The 14268-nt window shown below is 39.6% G+C and overlaps 1 protein-coding gene across 3 annotated transcripts in view; it reads right to left on the bottom strand.

Annotated features, from left to right (window-relative positions):
• Positions 1-6678, bottom strand: part of DEPTOR (DEP domain containing MTOR interacting protein) — a 174106-nt gene extending 167428 nt beyond the window's left edge. For 2 of the 3 annotated variants that reach the window (XM_061171370.1, XM_061171369.1), the window contains exon 1: positions 6420-6678. In XM_061171370.1, the coding sequence (XP_061027353.1) occupies positions 6420-6541 (122 nt within the window). In that variant the 5' untranslated portion in view covers positions 6542-6678. The remainder of the gene's footprint in view (positions 1-6419) is intronic. The other variant, XM_061171368.1, reaches the window with a different exon arrangement.
• Between the last annotated feature and the right edge of the window lie 7590 nt (positions 6679-14268).

Genomic DNA, 14268 nt, shown 5'->3' with positions numbered 1-14268 from the left:
GCACTTACTAAGTGTCTTCCATTTGCATGAGGGTTTTGGCAAGTGACAAAGTACCTTCCCAGGCTCTCTCTCCAGGGGAGAAAGGAGTCTTTACTGAGCTTGCTATGTGCCAGGACTGTGCCTGCTGTACCCACATCCAGTGTGTGAAGCAGAAAAGATGTTCATAGCAACAGGGTCTGTATATGAGAAAAGCCTCTGGTGTAAAGGCAGTTCAACACTCTACACGAGGCTTGTCTGCACTGACTCCAAATACAGTCATTTGCCATTTCCTAAAGTTCTCCCTTTTTCATCTGAACAGGCGGTAATTTCCCAAGGCCAGGATATCCTCTCTGCTTATTAGAAGAATAAAAGCATATTCCTCCTGCTTGGATCCCTACATTTCAGTAGTAGCATCTGGGCAGTAGCTTTCCCTCTATTCCCTTTGGTTACAATGTCTAGTAGAGCTAGGCTTCCATATTAACGGACGCCAGTAGGGGCTACCCCCTAAGACATTCTCTAAGCCAATCTCGAAGTTCCTTAAGTTCAAAGTGCAATAAAACAAACTACAGTTGACCCTTGAACAACTGGGATTTGAACTGCTCAGGTCCACTTATACTTGGATTTTTTCAATATAAATACTACAGTACTACATATTTCATGATTGGTTGAATCTGTGGATGGGGAACCAGGGATACAGAGAAAGTCTGACTATAAAGTCATACTCGGATCTTCAACTGTGCAGAGGGTGGGTGCCATAACCCGCGCATTGTTCAGGGGTCAGCTGTATTTCTCCTTGTCCTATTCTGTATCTCTAAATTCCATATCTCATATTTACTTTATTGTAGATTGGCCTTTGGTTCCAGAAGCTGATTTTTACCTTCTATCAGCATACTGCATTAACACTGGCAAAGCAAATTCAGAAAAGCAACTCAATATTGATTTAACATGTTTTTATGAAAAAGGCAATAGCAAGGTTGTAAGAGTCCGGAAAGGCAGTCTGGTGTAGCAAAAAGGCAATACATCAAACAATTTGAGAGAACTGCAATTTCCTACAACTTCCTAAAACTCACTGCCTCATAAATTGCTTTCAGGGACCCAGGTTTAATGACTGGATAAGACTGTTGTAATTAGCATATTTAGTCTAGGTAGATGAACGTAACTGAAAAGCTTGAGGCGTTTTCTCTCTTAATTAAGCATTCCTCATTACATTCTTAATTCTCCTCCCTACCCCACTCCCCTCCTCACAGCTGGCAAAACAGTGAACTGTAATTTATCTTCCCATTAAAATGATTACAAATTCAGAATGAGTGGAGTTCAAATTAAGTTTTCAAAACCATATGGCAAGGGAGACCCACTTGAAAAGTTAACGGAGAAACTGACCATTCTATCTTGTCAAAACATAAACACTTCTAGAAATTAATTAGCTTTTTCCCGACCGAAGGGAAAAATCATTTGTCTACTTGCTTGTTTGCAAAAGTTCTCATACCAGAATATCATAGTCTTATATATATGATTCTGTTTTACATTGGTCTTACCCTGACACTTCTTAACCCTCTAAATTGTAATCTAGCATTTTGCTTAAGAGCAAGAACTCTCAGCTCTAGCACTTTCTGGCTGAAAAATCTATGGCCAGTTAGCTTACATGCTTCGTTCCTCAGTTTTCCCATCTGTAAAATGAGGATAACAAGTATATCTTCTACACAGAGTAGCTTATAAAGCTTAAAGGCATATATATGCTTTTGATAATATATATTAATATATATATATTTTAATAATATATATAAGCACTTGGAAGAGTCTTTGGCAGGTAATATATGCCATATAAGTATTATTGTTATTATTATAATGCCTACCATTACCACAGAGAGAAGAGTGATATTCATTGGCCTTCTTTATTTAAATGCTCTATTACAAGCCACTTTCTTGCTAAGTATCTCTGGGATTAATCTATAGAAGAAACGTAAGGTGGATTTTGGATGCTGTAATTAGAATGCCAGTTATGACTGCATGACAAATTTCAAGATAAAAGATTTATATATAAAACAAAAATAATGATTTAAAAAGTCATCGTATGAAACCTCACTAATATGAATGATTTTTATATGGTTAATCATCTTCAAATCAGGAATGTTCTGAGACAATTTTCTGGACTATTTATGGTATATTTTCTCTGTGCTGTATCAAGAATAATACTATAAAAAGATATATGTAAAATATCAGTCCCATCTGGTGTGGTAGTAATGTGTTATCAAGTTAATGATAAACATCATCACATTCTTTGGCCAATCCAAAAAGAAAGCATAAAGTTTATTTTAAAAGTTTTAATATTTTGTCTTTCATCACTCTAATGTGTCATCCAAATGCATTTTTGTAATAGTTTTATTGAGATATAATTCACACACCACATAATTCACCCATTTAATGTATATAATTCAATGGTTTTTAAGCATATCCACAGAGTTATGATATCACCACAATCAAGTTTAGAACATTTTCATCATCCCCAAAAGAAACTCTACACCCATCAGCAATCACCCTCCATTCCCCCTCCCCACTGCCACTGGCAACCACTTTCTGTCTCCACAGATTTGCCTATTCTGGACATTTCATATAAATGGAGTCATGTTGGGTTGGCCAAAAAGTTGTTCGGGTTTATCCGTAACAGTCTATGGAAACCCCGAACGAACTTTTTGGCCAACCTCCTATTATGTGTCTTTTTGTGTCTGCCTTCCTTCACTTAGTATCATGTTTTCAAGGTGCATCCATGTTGTAGCATGTATCAGTACTTTATTCCTTTTTATTGCTGAATAATACTCCCTTGTATGGATAGACCACACATGATTTACCCATTCATCAGTTGGTGGGCATTTGAGTCGTTTCTGGTTTTGGCTATTATATAAAACGCTGCTGTGAAAATTTGTGTACAAATTTTTATGTAGACATATGTTTTTGTTTCTCTTGAATACATACCTAGGAGTAAAATTGCTGGGTCACATGGTAATTCTATGTTTAGTCTCTGAGGAAATGCCAGAATGATTTCCAAAGTGGCTGCATCATTTTACCTTTCCATCAGCAGTGTATAAGGGTTCCAATTTCCCCGCATCCTTGCCAACAGTTCTCATTATCTGTCTTTTTGATTATAGCCATCCTGGGGATGTGAAGTGGTATCCAAATGCATTTTTAAGATACAAAAACACTCAAATACATTGAGCAAGGAAGTAAAATCTTTTATGACAAGGGAAAGCACAAAGAGATTAGGAAAAGGATCCTGCAGTCAGGCTGGAAAAGAAAGCAGGAGATGTTTTTAAATGTTACTCAATTTCATATCCTTATGCAACCAGCTGCCCTTACCAAAGTGTCAGGATTACGGAGCCAACCCCCAATTTCACATCTGGAGCTTATAATAATCATAGCAACAACTACTCTTGATTTATTGATTTATTTTACAAAGTTCCTTCCCATGTTATACCCCATTTGATCCAACACCACAGATCTTACATGGGAGGATATTATTATTCCCATTCTGCAGATACAGTCGCTGAGGCCCAGAGTGGCTAACTGACTTGCCCAAGCAAAAGTAGTTCAAAATAAATACATACATCCATATATACAATATCCATATACACATCCATAAATAAATATTAAATTAATAAAATTCACAGAGCTGGACCTGCAAGCCAAATTTTGTATTTCAAATCCCAGTCCTGGTGTCTCCTTTCCTTACCACCTTCATTCACCTCATCTTTGCTGACCCAGAAAGCAATGGAAAGGAAAGAGAAGGCAGAGAGGAGGAATTGTCTGTGTGTCTGTGAGTGTGTGAGTGAGTGTGTGTGTGTGCGTAGCTATTAGAGGCAGGAGGCCTGGACATCACAAAGTCCCCACAACCAGCTTGTGAGAGAGCAGTTAGGGATGTGAAAACATGTGACAGTGAGAGCCAGGAGGGCTGCATCCTTACTCCTTTATGAGAGGTTCCTCCAGTAACCAAGAAGCTAGTGGCATAAATGGCCACTTAAATCCCTAAATTCTGAATATTACATTATCTGTATTTACAATAGTATATTTAATTACATACACTAGTTATTCAAATATTCGAGTAATTACTATGTACTCTGTACTCAGCACAGTACAAAGATGGTAGAGATTTTTAAAAAGCAATGATGACAGTTTCCCAAGGTAAAATTAAGTAACTAACATTTACTAAGCCTTTTACATGTAGCATCTCCTCATTTAATCCTCACAAAATTCCTGCAAGAGAAGTAAAACGGAGGCACAGAGAAGTTAAGTAAATTGTCCGCAAGTCACAGGACTAATAAATGGTGGAGACAGAATAAGAACCCAGGCAGTCTGTGTTCTTAACCACCACCAACCAATCCTTTCTGCTAGATCTTGCTCAGCTGGAAGTCATGTGTGGTGACACACAGAAACCAATAACACTCATTAATTCCAACAACCATTTGTTGAATGCTCTTCAATACTTGAAGCCCAGGGGAAAACTCTCACAACAACCCTATGAAGTGCTATCTTCATTGCCTTTCTACAGATGAGGAAACAGAGGCTCAGAGAAGTGAATTAACTTGTCCAAAGTCACAGAACTATAATAGCTAAGACTGGCATGGTGCATACTATATCCCAGGCACTGATCTAAGCACTAACTCATCTAATTAATCCTCATCACAATACAGAGGTAGGCTCCATTATTACCCATCATTCTTAGTTAAGTAACTTGTCCAAGGTCCCACACTAGTAAGTAGCAAACCCAGATTCACTCTGGTTTTAAAGTCCTCCTCAAAACAACTTAATGTTAACTCTTGGCAACAAAGTGGATGAGCAGAAATTCAAACCCAGGTCTATGTAACCCGAGTGCGAGACAGCCCTCTATCTTCTTACCAACACACTAAGCCTAGCCCTCAAACTTGCTGCCGTGCAGAGGGGTGCCTGGGAAGAGGGGAAGTGCTCTGGGGACCTCCCCAACCAAGGAAGGGGTATTTAAGCATCTCGAAGGAGAAAGTGCTTTCTGGACAAACAGAGGCACCCTGCAGTTTATTATTTTAAAGGAAGTGAAACGTACCCAACTGAGGAGCGGATAAATTATTACAGTGTTTCAAGGTGAATCAGAAAAGCTTTATTTTGATTTTTTTCAGTTAGAAAATCTCTTGATGGAAAAGAAGCTTTTATTCCCTTTAATTCTGACTATACACTAAAAAATCAGCAAGGGATAGAAATGCGCAATTTGCCTCTTGTAACGTTAAACTCAATTAATTCTGACCTCCAATATTTACTTTCTCAATCTAAGGGCAGCAAGCAGGGTGGTTACCAAACCTTTAGGGATCGTTGCAAGAGTCTCTCTCCTTCGGGTCCTGAAACACAGCATTTTAGAAACCAAAATGAGCCTGGAAATTCAGGCCAACAACTCGAAGTTAGAGGCAAGCGCACCGTTCCGATGGGACAGGGGCCGGCATGCAAGTTTTGGCTCAAACACTGTAAAGCCAAGGGGTTTTTCCCCCTGGCAAACTGATTTATGACCACAAGACGGACAGCTGCGGAACCGGTCATACCATAAGGAGAATTCTCAAACATGAATCCAAGAAGGACAAGGATGGGATGGGAATGATAAAGTGGGCGGGAGGGGGTCCTGAATCTGGGGGTAACTGCCTGTCCTGGACGCAGTGACACACATCAAGTCCCAATTCTTGCAGCAGCCTGGGGCCGATGGACCCTGCTGCCCAAAATGTGCGCGCTGGGGGAGCTGGCAGCAGGGCAGCGGGACAAGGTGCCTCCACGCCCCCTTGCGGACCCAAATAATGACTGATGAGTATGTGCCAATTAAGTGATAGGTACAGTGTTTCAGAAATGTTCTGTTTAACCCCCACCACAACCGTTCAAGGAAGTTGCCGTGATCAGCCCCATTTTACAGATGAAAATACTGAGGCTCAGGGGAGTGAAGCCAGACTTGCAAGCCAAAAGGAAAACCTTAAGTGAAGGGGATCTGGTCTGGCTCCTTTTACCTAGGAGTAAAGGGGCTGGGGTTGGGGCGGGCGGGGGGCCCTTCACCCGCCCCTCTCGCTCTCTGAGGGGAGGAGGAGCGAGCTGTCAGCCGGGAGGCCTGGCAGCTCCCGGGTGCCTGGGCAGAGAGGGCGCGCGCGGTCGGCAGCAACGCGTCTGCGGGGCGCGGGGCTGCAGCAGCTGGGCGAGGGCGCAGCGAGCACCGCGCGCCCGCCCGCGTCCGCCTCGGGAGCCCCGCGCCAGTCCAGAGTCCGCAGGGCGCCGGGCTGCAGCAGCTAAGCGGGGGTGCGACGCGGACTGTCGACGCGTCCGCAGGCGTCCCGGAGCCCCGCGCGAGTCGCTAGCCACGAGCCACGGCGCGCGTGCGCGCGCGACTGCCACGGACACTGGCTGGCAGTGCCACCGCTAGCCTCCCCCGGCACTGCCCCTCATCTTACCGTAGCTGCTCTCCGGTGACCAGAACCTCAGCCATGCGCTCCAGCTCCCTTTGCTGCGCCCCGCCACTCCCGCTGGTGCTGCTGTCGCTGCCACCGCTGCCAGCGCTGTTGCCCTCCTCCATGGTCGGGGCTGCGCCGCTACCTCTGTCTTCGCTGTCCGCCGTGGGTTCGGCTATTAAATCAGCCTGCCCTCACTGAAGCCCTCCCCTCCATCTTTGTTAGGGGCCGTCCCGTAGTTCAGACGCGATTGGCTGGAGAGGGAATCCCTTGTGGGTAGGCTGAGGCGCTCGGCGAGTCCGCCCAGTAACTCCAGCTTGGGGGCGTGGCTGGAGCCCCGCGTGGTCGGGGGCGGGGCCGAGAGAGGAAAATATCAACATCTGGGCGGGGGGCGGTTCTCAGCTAATTGTGCTGTTTGAGGTCGAGTTCGTTGTGGACCTCTTCCTTTACCCACAAAGCTCATGCTGTGGGATCCTGGGGACAGGCGGGGAGGTTACTAGACGAGTGTGGAGGCATTTTTATTATACTGTCCGTGTCCCAAATTGCCAGAGAGTGAAAATAATAATTTAGCTAAATAGTGAACAATGAAGGCTGTATATGTCATTGGAGGGCTTTAAGCAATTAAAGCAACCTCCTCACCAAAGACAGCTTACCTTACGGTGTAGTCAATAAAGAACGCTGGCCTGGGAATCAGACAGACCTGGGATCCAGCTCCGCACCTATAATTTTGTAACTAAATGTGCTTAATCCCCAGTTTCTTCCTTTACAAAATAACAATAATTGTGGCTATCATCTGTTGACAATCTGCTGCATTAAAGATGCTTCAGGTAGTTGTTACCTTCTTTAACTGCAACAAATTATAAAATGAGTATTGTCCTCATTTTACTCAGGAAGCAGGCCCGGAGAGATGGGGTAACTTGAGCCTCATTCTGTATAAAGTAGGAAAATCTTTTAACAGAAGTAGAGGTCCCAGAGATAACAAGATTAACTGGCTGTTGCTCATGTTTTAATTCTGTAATCATTACATAGACTATCAAAAGTTTGCATGGACTTCAAGCTCAAAAATGAAGTTTCTATCCTGATTCTGTCATTTACCAACTTTGCAAACTTATGCTAGTTACTTTACTTCTCTGGGCCTCAATTTCCTATCGATAAAACAGGAATAATTCCTACTTTATAGGGATGTTGTGTGGCTTAAATGAAATAACATTACGTAAAATTTCCAAGTACATGCTATGTATTCAATAGATGTTCTCTTTAATATCATTACTGCTTTTAATAAGAAGAAGAGAAAGAAGGAAAAAAAGAAGAAATTCTTGCCAGATACTTTCCATTATGAGTTTTTAATGCTAGACAAAACACTTTTCCTGAAGTTATCTCTAATGAATTTTTTTATTATTAATAGGCCTTCAGAATGAAGAAAAGAGAAGTGCAGACCTAGCCCCACTAAATCTCTCTTTGATTTAATGGTTTTAAGCTTTTTGAAAGTGCAAAATGAAAAAAAAAATTTACCTATTCCTAATTATCCATTGTTCAAGCAACATTTAGTTTTATCCAAAAGCTCTATCTACATATTGTAAATCGTATCGCTATTATGATTGTCTTCTGGTTTTTCTCCCTTTAAATCTAGTCATGTTTGGTTTGAATTCAGACAGATTCCTTTACCTGAAAAATAAAAATGAAAAATTTTTTTTGTAAAATACTTTCTTGTTTAATAGTTTCTGATAAAAAGTTCACGATCAAAAACTTTTATCATACAAATTTATGATAAAAAAACTATTAAAAAAAGCACCTTAACATAAGGGGGAAAAATCAAGTCAGTAACATACCTGATACCACTACTCCAGTGAGAGATAGTGCAGAATTTATTTTTCATGCTTGATGAGAAGGTTTTGTGTGTGTGTGTGTGTGTGTGTATGTGTGTGTATAGATGTGAACAGGAAATGGGGAATTGGCATGCTATTATTGTTTTAACCTTTCTTTTGACATATGAGACACACCATGTTCCATTGGGTTAGAAGACAGACCCTTTTTCCTAACTTAGGGAAACGTTAGTGAACTGACTCTTGAGGACATGTGAACATAAATGCCACGACTCTGAGCTCTGGAGCAACTGGTCCCAGAATAAAGTGTGATCTATAGGTATTGCTAGATGAGAGAAGGGTGCTGAAATGGCAATTAATCCAAGATCTTCAAAGGGCTAAAAATTCCAGCAGATCTTGGTTTGACTCCTGGCTCCATTAGAGAAAGTTCATTATCTTTTCTATATTTTTTCCCTTCTTTGTAAAGTCAGGATCATACCACCAATCCCACTGGGTTGTTGAGAGGATTAAATAAAATTGAATAAGCCCACTTGTCATAGGTAGAAACAATTAAATGTGAGCCTTCTCCTCCAGCTCACCCTACTCACCTGCTTCATGCCTTCTGGCTGTTTTGGTGTTCTGGAGCCAGTGCTTCTCAAACTTTTGGTAGATAAGGATCAAATGTGTGTGCACATGTGCTCACACAGGCATGTGCATATGTGTGTTTTCAATCCACTGAAGACTGACACTTTGGTAAAATACAGTAAAAGAGAAATTAAAAAAACATAAAAAGCACAAGCCCCAATTTTTTACTGTTGTGGTCAACAGACAGAAAATTGTCAAATTTCTATAAACATTTATAAATGATTTCTCTCAATATCTGTATGTCTCAGTGTCTCTCAATACAGGTAATGGTTACCAGCTGACCGACCACGCTTTGAATAGTTCTGGAAAAGGGTGAGCAGCAATGTGTGAAGATGAACTTGATTAAAACCTGTGAAAGAATACTGTCAACTACGAAGCTTAATAACATGTTAGCTATCATTACAGTTATTGCCTCTTCGTATATACCTGTATTATTCCCACCTGATCTTAAAGACAACTCAAACCCCACCTTCTCTGTGCTATCTCCTTGCACTCCCCAAAGTGGTGTGTTGCTCTTGCCTACACATTCTCATAGTATTCGAAGACGTACGTTATCCTTAACCATTAATGGAAGTCTGGAATCTCCAGCTGCCACCATTTTCATTCTCTTCCTGTGAATGGAAGCAGATGGATGGTTTAGCAACATCCTGTCCAGATATTTCTGTTGATCATTTAAGAAGGGAACTTGTCTTTAAAAATTAAATGTAAAGATAGAGAAAAATTAAGTATTCATGTGTTCATTACTTGCACCCATTTTCAATATTTTTGTCACCTTTTTGTAGTGATAGAAATAAAACATTACAAATAAATTTGAGGTCCTCCAGTCCCAGCCCTGCTCACTCCCAAGTTCTTAACGCTGTAAAGGTGTCAAAAATACTTACTCTTTGGTAATATGCTGCCCCCTAGTGGTCTATTTTGCAATGCCATTAAATGATACTGGGTCTCCTGCAGGAAAAGGGCCACGCTCAAGAAGGCTTCAGGGAAATTTGGATGGGGGTGGGGAGGAGGGTGTAGTTTGTCTCCTTATTGGGCGTGTTCCTGGCTTTTAGTGAGCATGGACTAGGGATACTAGGTATTCTCATTTTCTTGAGACAACACCTCACAAAGAAGAAATGAATTGTCCTAAATCCTGAATATCTTATGTCCTGTGGGATCTTCCAAGTGTATGAAAAACCTGTTTGCAGTTAACTGAGCTTTAACCTAATTTGGTTTTACATAGAAACACAAGATATTTTTAAAATTTTAAAATGTAATCTTGAATTGTCCATGGATGCAATTATTGTGTACATCAAGAAAAATTTGTACTTTGTTCTGTTCAGAACTTTACCAAAAAAGGTTCATCACTGTATAAACTTGCTTCACCCACCATTTGTGTGGTACCATGAGAACAGCACACCTTTTTCAGTACATTTGTTAGATATTGCATGCCTGTGTGTGTATTTGCATAGGAATATATTAAGCCAAATTGTAAAATACCAAATATAAAAAAGAAGTGATGGCAATATTCAGTTAAATATTGTCTTAATTCTGTTATTCTAAAATTATTCATTAGTTATAAATATCTGATGACCACACTAGGCCTTCTACTAGAGTCATTTGAATATTAAAATACACATTATTTTGTTATATGTGATTTTCCTTTTCTTTTTCTTCCCTATATTTCAGCATAAGGGCATCATATTGATTTTCCTTTAAATAATGCACCTAGAAAGCTTATGTTTTCTATGAATTTAATGACAAGAAAATAAAGTGAGCATCACATACTCTCTATTATTTTTAAAGGGGACATTGAGTTAGACGGGATTGAGAATTTTTTAATGGAATAATAATGTTATATTTATTGAGCTCTTTCTCTGTGACTGGCCATGCTCAAAGGGTTATACATGTGTTAAACAATTATTCCTCAAAATAACCTTGTGAGTTGGCCACTTTTTTCTTTCTTTCTTTCTTTTTTTGTTGTTGTTGTCGAAGTATTGTTAATTTACAATGTTGTGTTAGTTTCTGGTGTACAGCAAAGTGATTCAGTTATACATGTGTATATTCTTTTTCCTATTCTTTTCCATTATAGTTTGTTACAAGATATTGAATATAGTTCCCTGTGCTATATAGTAGGACCTTGTTGTTTATCTATTTTGTGTATAGTATCAATAGTTTGTGTCTGCTAATCCCAAACTCCTAATTTATCCCTCCCCCAATTCCCCTTTGGTAACCATAAATTCTTATTCTCTGTCTGTGATCTGTTTCTGTTTTGTAAATAAATTCATTTGTATCACTTCTGTTTTTTTGGCTATGCCGTGCAGCTTGTGGGATCTCAGTTCCCCAACCAGGGATCTAACCTGGGCCCTCAGCAGTGAGAGCACAGAGTCCTAACCACTGGACCACCAGGGAATTCCCTGTAACACCTTTTAGATTCCACATATAAGTGATATCATATGATATTTGTCTTTCTCTATCTGACTTACTTCACTTAGGATGATAATCTCTAGGTCCATCCATGTTGCTGCAAATGACATTATTTCATTCTTTCTTATGGCTGAGTAGTATTCCATTGTATATATATATATACACCATGTCTTCTTTATCCATGGTTGCTTCCATGTCTTGGCTATTGTGAATAGTGCTGCTATGAACATTCGGGTGCATGTATCTTTTCGAATTAGAGTTTTCTCTGGATATATATTGTAGTTTGTATCTGCTAATCCCAAACTCCTAATTTATCCCTCCCCCCCCCCACTTCCCTTTTGGTAATAATAAGTCTGTTTTCTATGTCTATGAGTCTGTTTCTGTTCTGTAAATAAGTTCATTTGTAAACTTTTTAAATTGCTGAGTAATATTTCATTGTATATATACACCACATCTTCTTTATTCATTCATCTGTTGATGGGCACTTAGGTTGCTTCCAAGTCTTGGCAATTATAAATAATGCTGCTATGAACATTGGGGTGCATGTATCTTTTTGAATTATGTTTTTCTCCAGATATATGCCCAAGAGTGGGATTGCTGGATCATATGGTAAGTCTATTTTCAGTTTTTTAAGGAACCTCCATATTGTTTTCCACAGTGGCTGCACCAATTTACATTCCCACCAACAGTGTAGGAGGGTTCCTTTTTCAAGGATGTATAGTTTAATCCCTATGATAATTACTAAAAAAATTGCAAAGAGAAAGGGCTAAAAGATCAGTTGATAAATTATAATGACATTCTTTTTTAAAAATTCAAGTAATCCACAGGAGGGCAGAAAAGGAAGGAAAGAATAAAAAAAAGGTGGGGAAAGAAACCCAAATAAAAAAGTGGCAATTTCACTAGGAAAGACCATGTGCTAGGCCACAAAACAAAAATAAAATAAAATAAAATAAAATATTCAATTAAAATATTTCAATTATTAAAATAATTGAAATCATATAGAGTATGTTCTCCATGTATAAGCCATACCATAATGACATTAAGTTAAAAATTAATAAATATCTAGGAAATCACAAGTATCTGGAAGTACAGTCTACTCCTAAACAATTCATGGGTCAAAGAAGTAATCACAAAGAAAATTAGAAAATATTTCAAACTGTGTGATAATGAAAGATAACTTTTCAAAATTTGTGTGATACAGCTAAAGCAGAGATTTGAGAAAAATTTATGAACACGTGTTTAAGTGTTTATATTAGAAAAAAAGAAAGGCCTAAAATCAATGATAAGAACCTAGAAAAAGAAAAGTAAAGCAAACCCCAAGTAAATAGAAGTTAATATTTCATAAATATTCCTTCTCCTTTTTCCAATGGGCATAAGGAAACTTTTGGGGGTACTGAGAATGTTCTGCATTTTGATTGTGGTGGTGGTTTCACCAGTGTATAAATTTGTTAAATCCTTAAATTGTATGATTTAAATGGATGCAATTTATTGTACTTAAATCGTATCTCAATAAAGTTGATTTAAAAACAAAGGAGTCCTGAGGCAGCAGTGCTTCCCGTAAATTTAGGGAATAGCAGGGGCACCTGGGTGAGGGGGTGGGGAGGGGATGAAGATTGTATAAGGTCTTATGGGCCTTGATAAGGACTTTGAGGCTGTGGACACAGAAAAATTAAGATCAGTAAGACAAAGAGCATTGCTCACCACCCAGCTCTGTAAGGGTAAAGTCATAACCCACGGCCACTGACCACTGCCAGTGTACCCTGAAAGGAATTCAGGATGAAAAACAAGATGAGGCATTCTATGCTTTGGATGAGCAGGCCCTTAGATAGATAGATGCGTATCTCAGTAAGAATTTCAATGATGCTAGATTATTGCATCTTCCCATACACAGAAAAGCAGTAAAATCATTAACTTGAGATATCTATTCTTTGTGATCAGCAGTCATCTTTTACCAAGGTGTATGGCTGACTGCACATATTTCCTAGCCAAAAATCGTGTACAAACTGGTTTTTCCCCTACCTCTTCAGAGTTGCGTGGTTGTCTCCCAGGCTCTAGTCCTCATTAAGATCCTGAATAAAACTGAAATTCACAACTCTTTCATTGTGTATTTTTCTTTAAGTTGTCAGAATTTATTCTGAAAGTGATCAGAATCCTTTGGTGGATTTTGAACAGAGGAATGCTGTGATCTGACTTACATTATTGCAAGGATTGCAGAAGATAATGTATACAGGATACACACCTGAGTGCTTGACTCAGTAACTATTTAATAGATATTTCTTCTCTTTTCTAAGGCAATGGAGAACAAAACGCCAAAGCAGGCTACTCTGTGAAACATGAAACACTACCACCATCTAGTGGGGAAAATCCTGTTCTATAAGCAAAGCCTAAAAAGTTTAATTAATAAAGGATATGAAGTTAACATCTAAACTACTGTATTTCCCACAGAATGAAATAAATCTTGCTGTGAATCAGCACTTCCTTACCTGAAGTGATTTTAAGTAAATACAAGGTAATGTGGTTTCCAAGACACTATTCTGTTTTTCCTACCATGTGCAATTCTTTCCTCCAGGGAGGTATTTCTTTCAAGGCTTCCACCTCCACTGTTTGGTGAGATTTCATCTTTAGTCCAGTTTTTAGTTGTACATAAAACTCTTGCTGGGTGATCTTCTTACCAAACCAAACTTGGGTCTGCTTGCCTGATGTGCAGCAAAGCCAATCTACTGACACCAGGTTGTGGTGAAGAAAAGTGAAACTGAGCAGGACCCTGTGGGGCTCCTGGGCACAGAAGCCTTTCAAACAGTTACTAATCAGGGAAGGGAAGGGATGCAGAGACAAGGGAGGAGCAGTCAAGTAACAATAGTGCAGCTTTGGGGCAGGATCCTGGTTCCCCTTCAAGGGATACACACAACAATATCTTTGAGCTCTTTTACAGAACTAAAACCCCCAACAAATGGAAGATGTTAGCATTCTTCATTCCAGAGAAAGTCACAGTTTGATATCCT

This window comes from Eubalaena glacialis, chromosome 17, assembly GCF_028564815.1.
Source record: "Eubalaena glacialis isolate mEubGla1 chromosome 17, mEubGla1.1.hap2.+ XY, whole genome shotgun sequence".
Taxonomy (NCBI): Eukaryota; Metazoa; Chordata; class Mammalia; order Artiodactyla; family Balaenidae; genus Eubalaena; species Eubalaena glacialis.
Note: the sequence above shows the minus strand (reverse complement) of the source record. Positions and strands in the feature narration are given on the sequence as shown.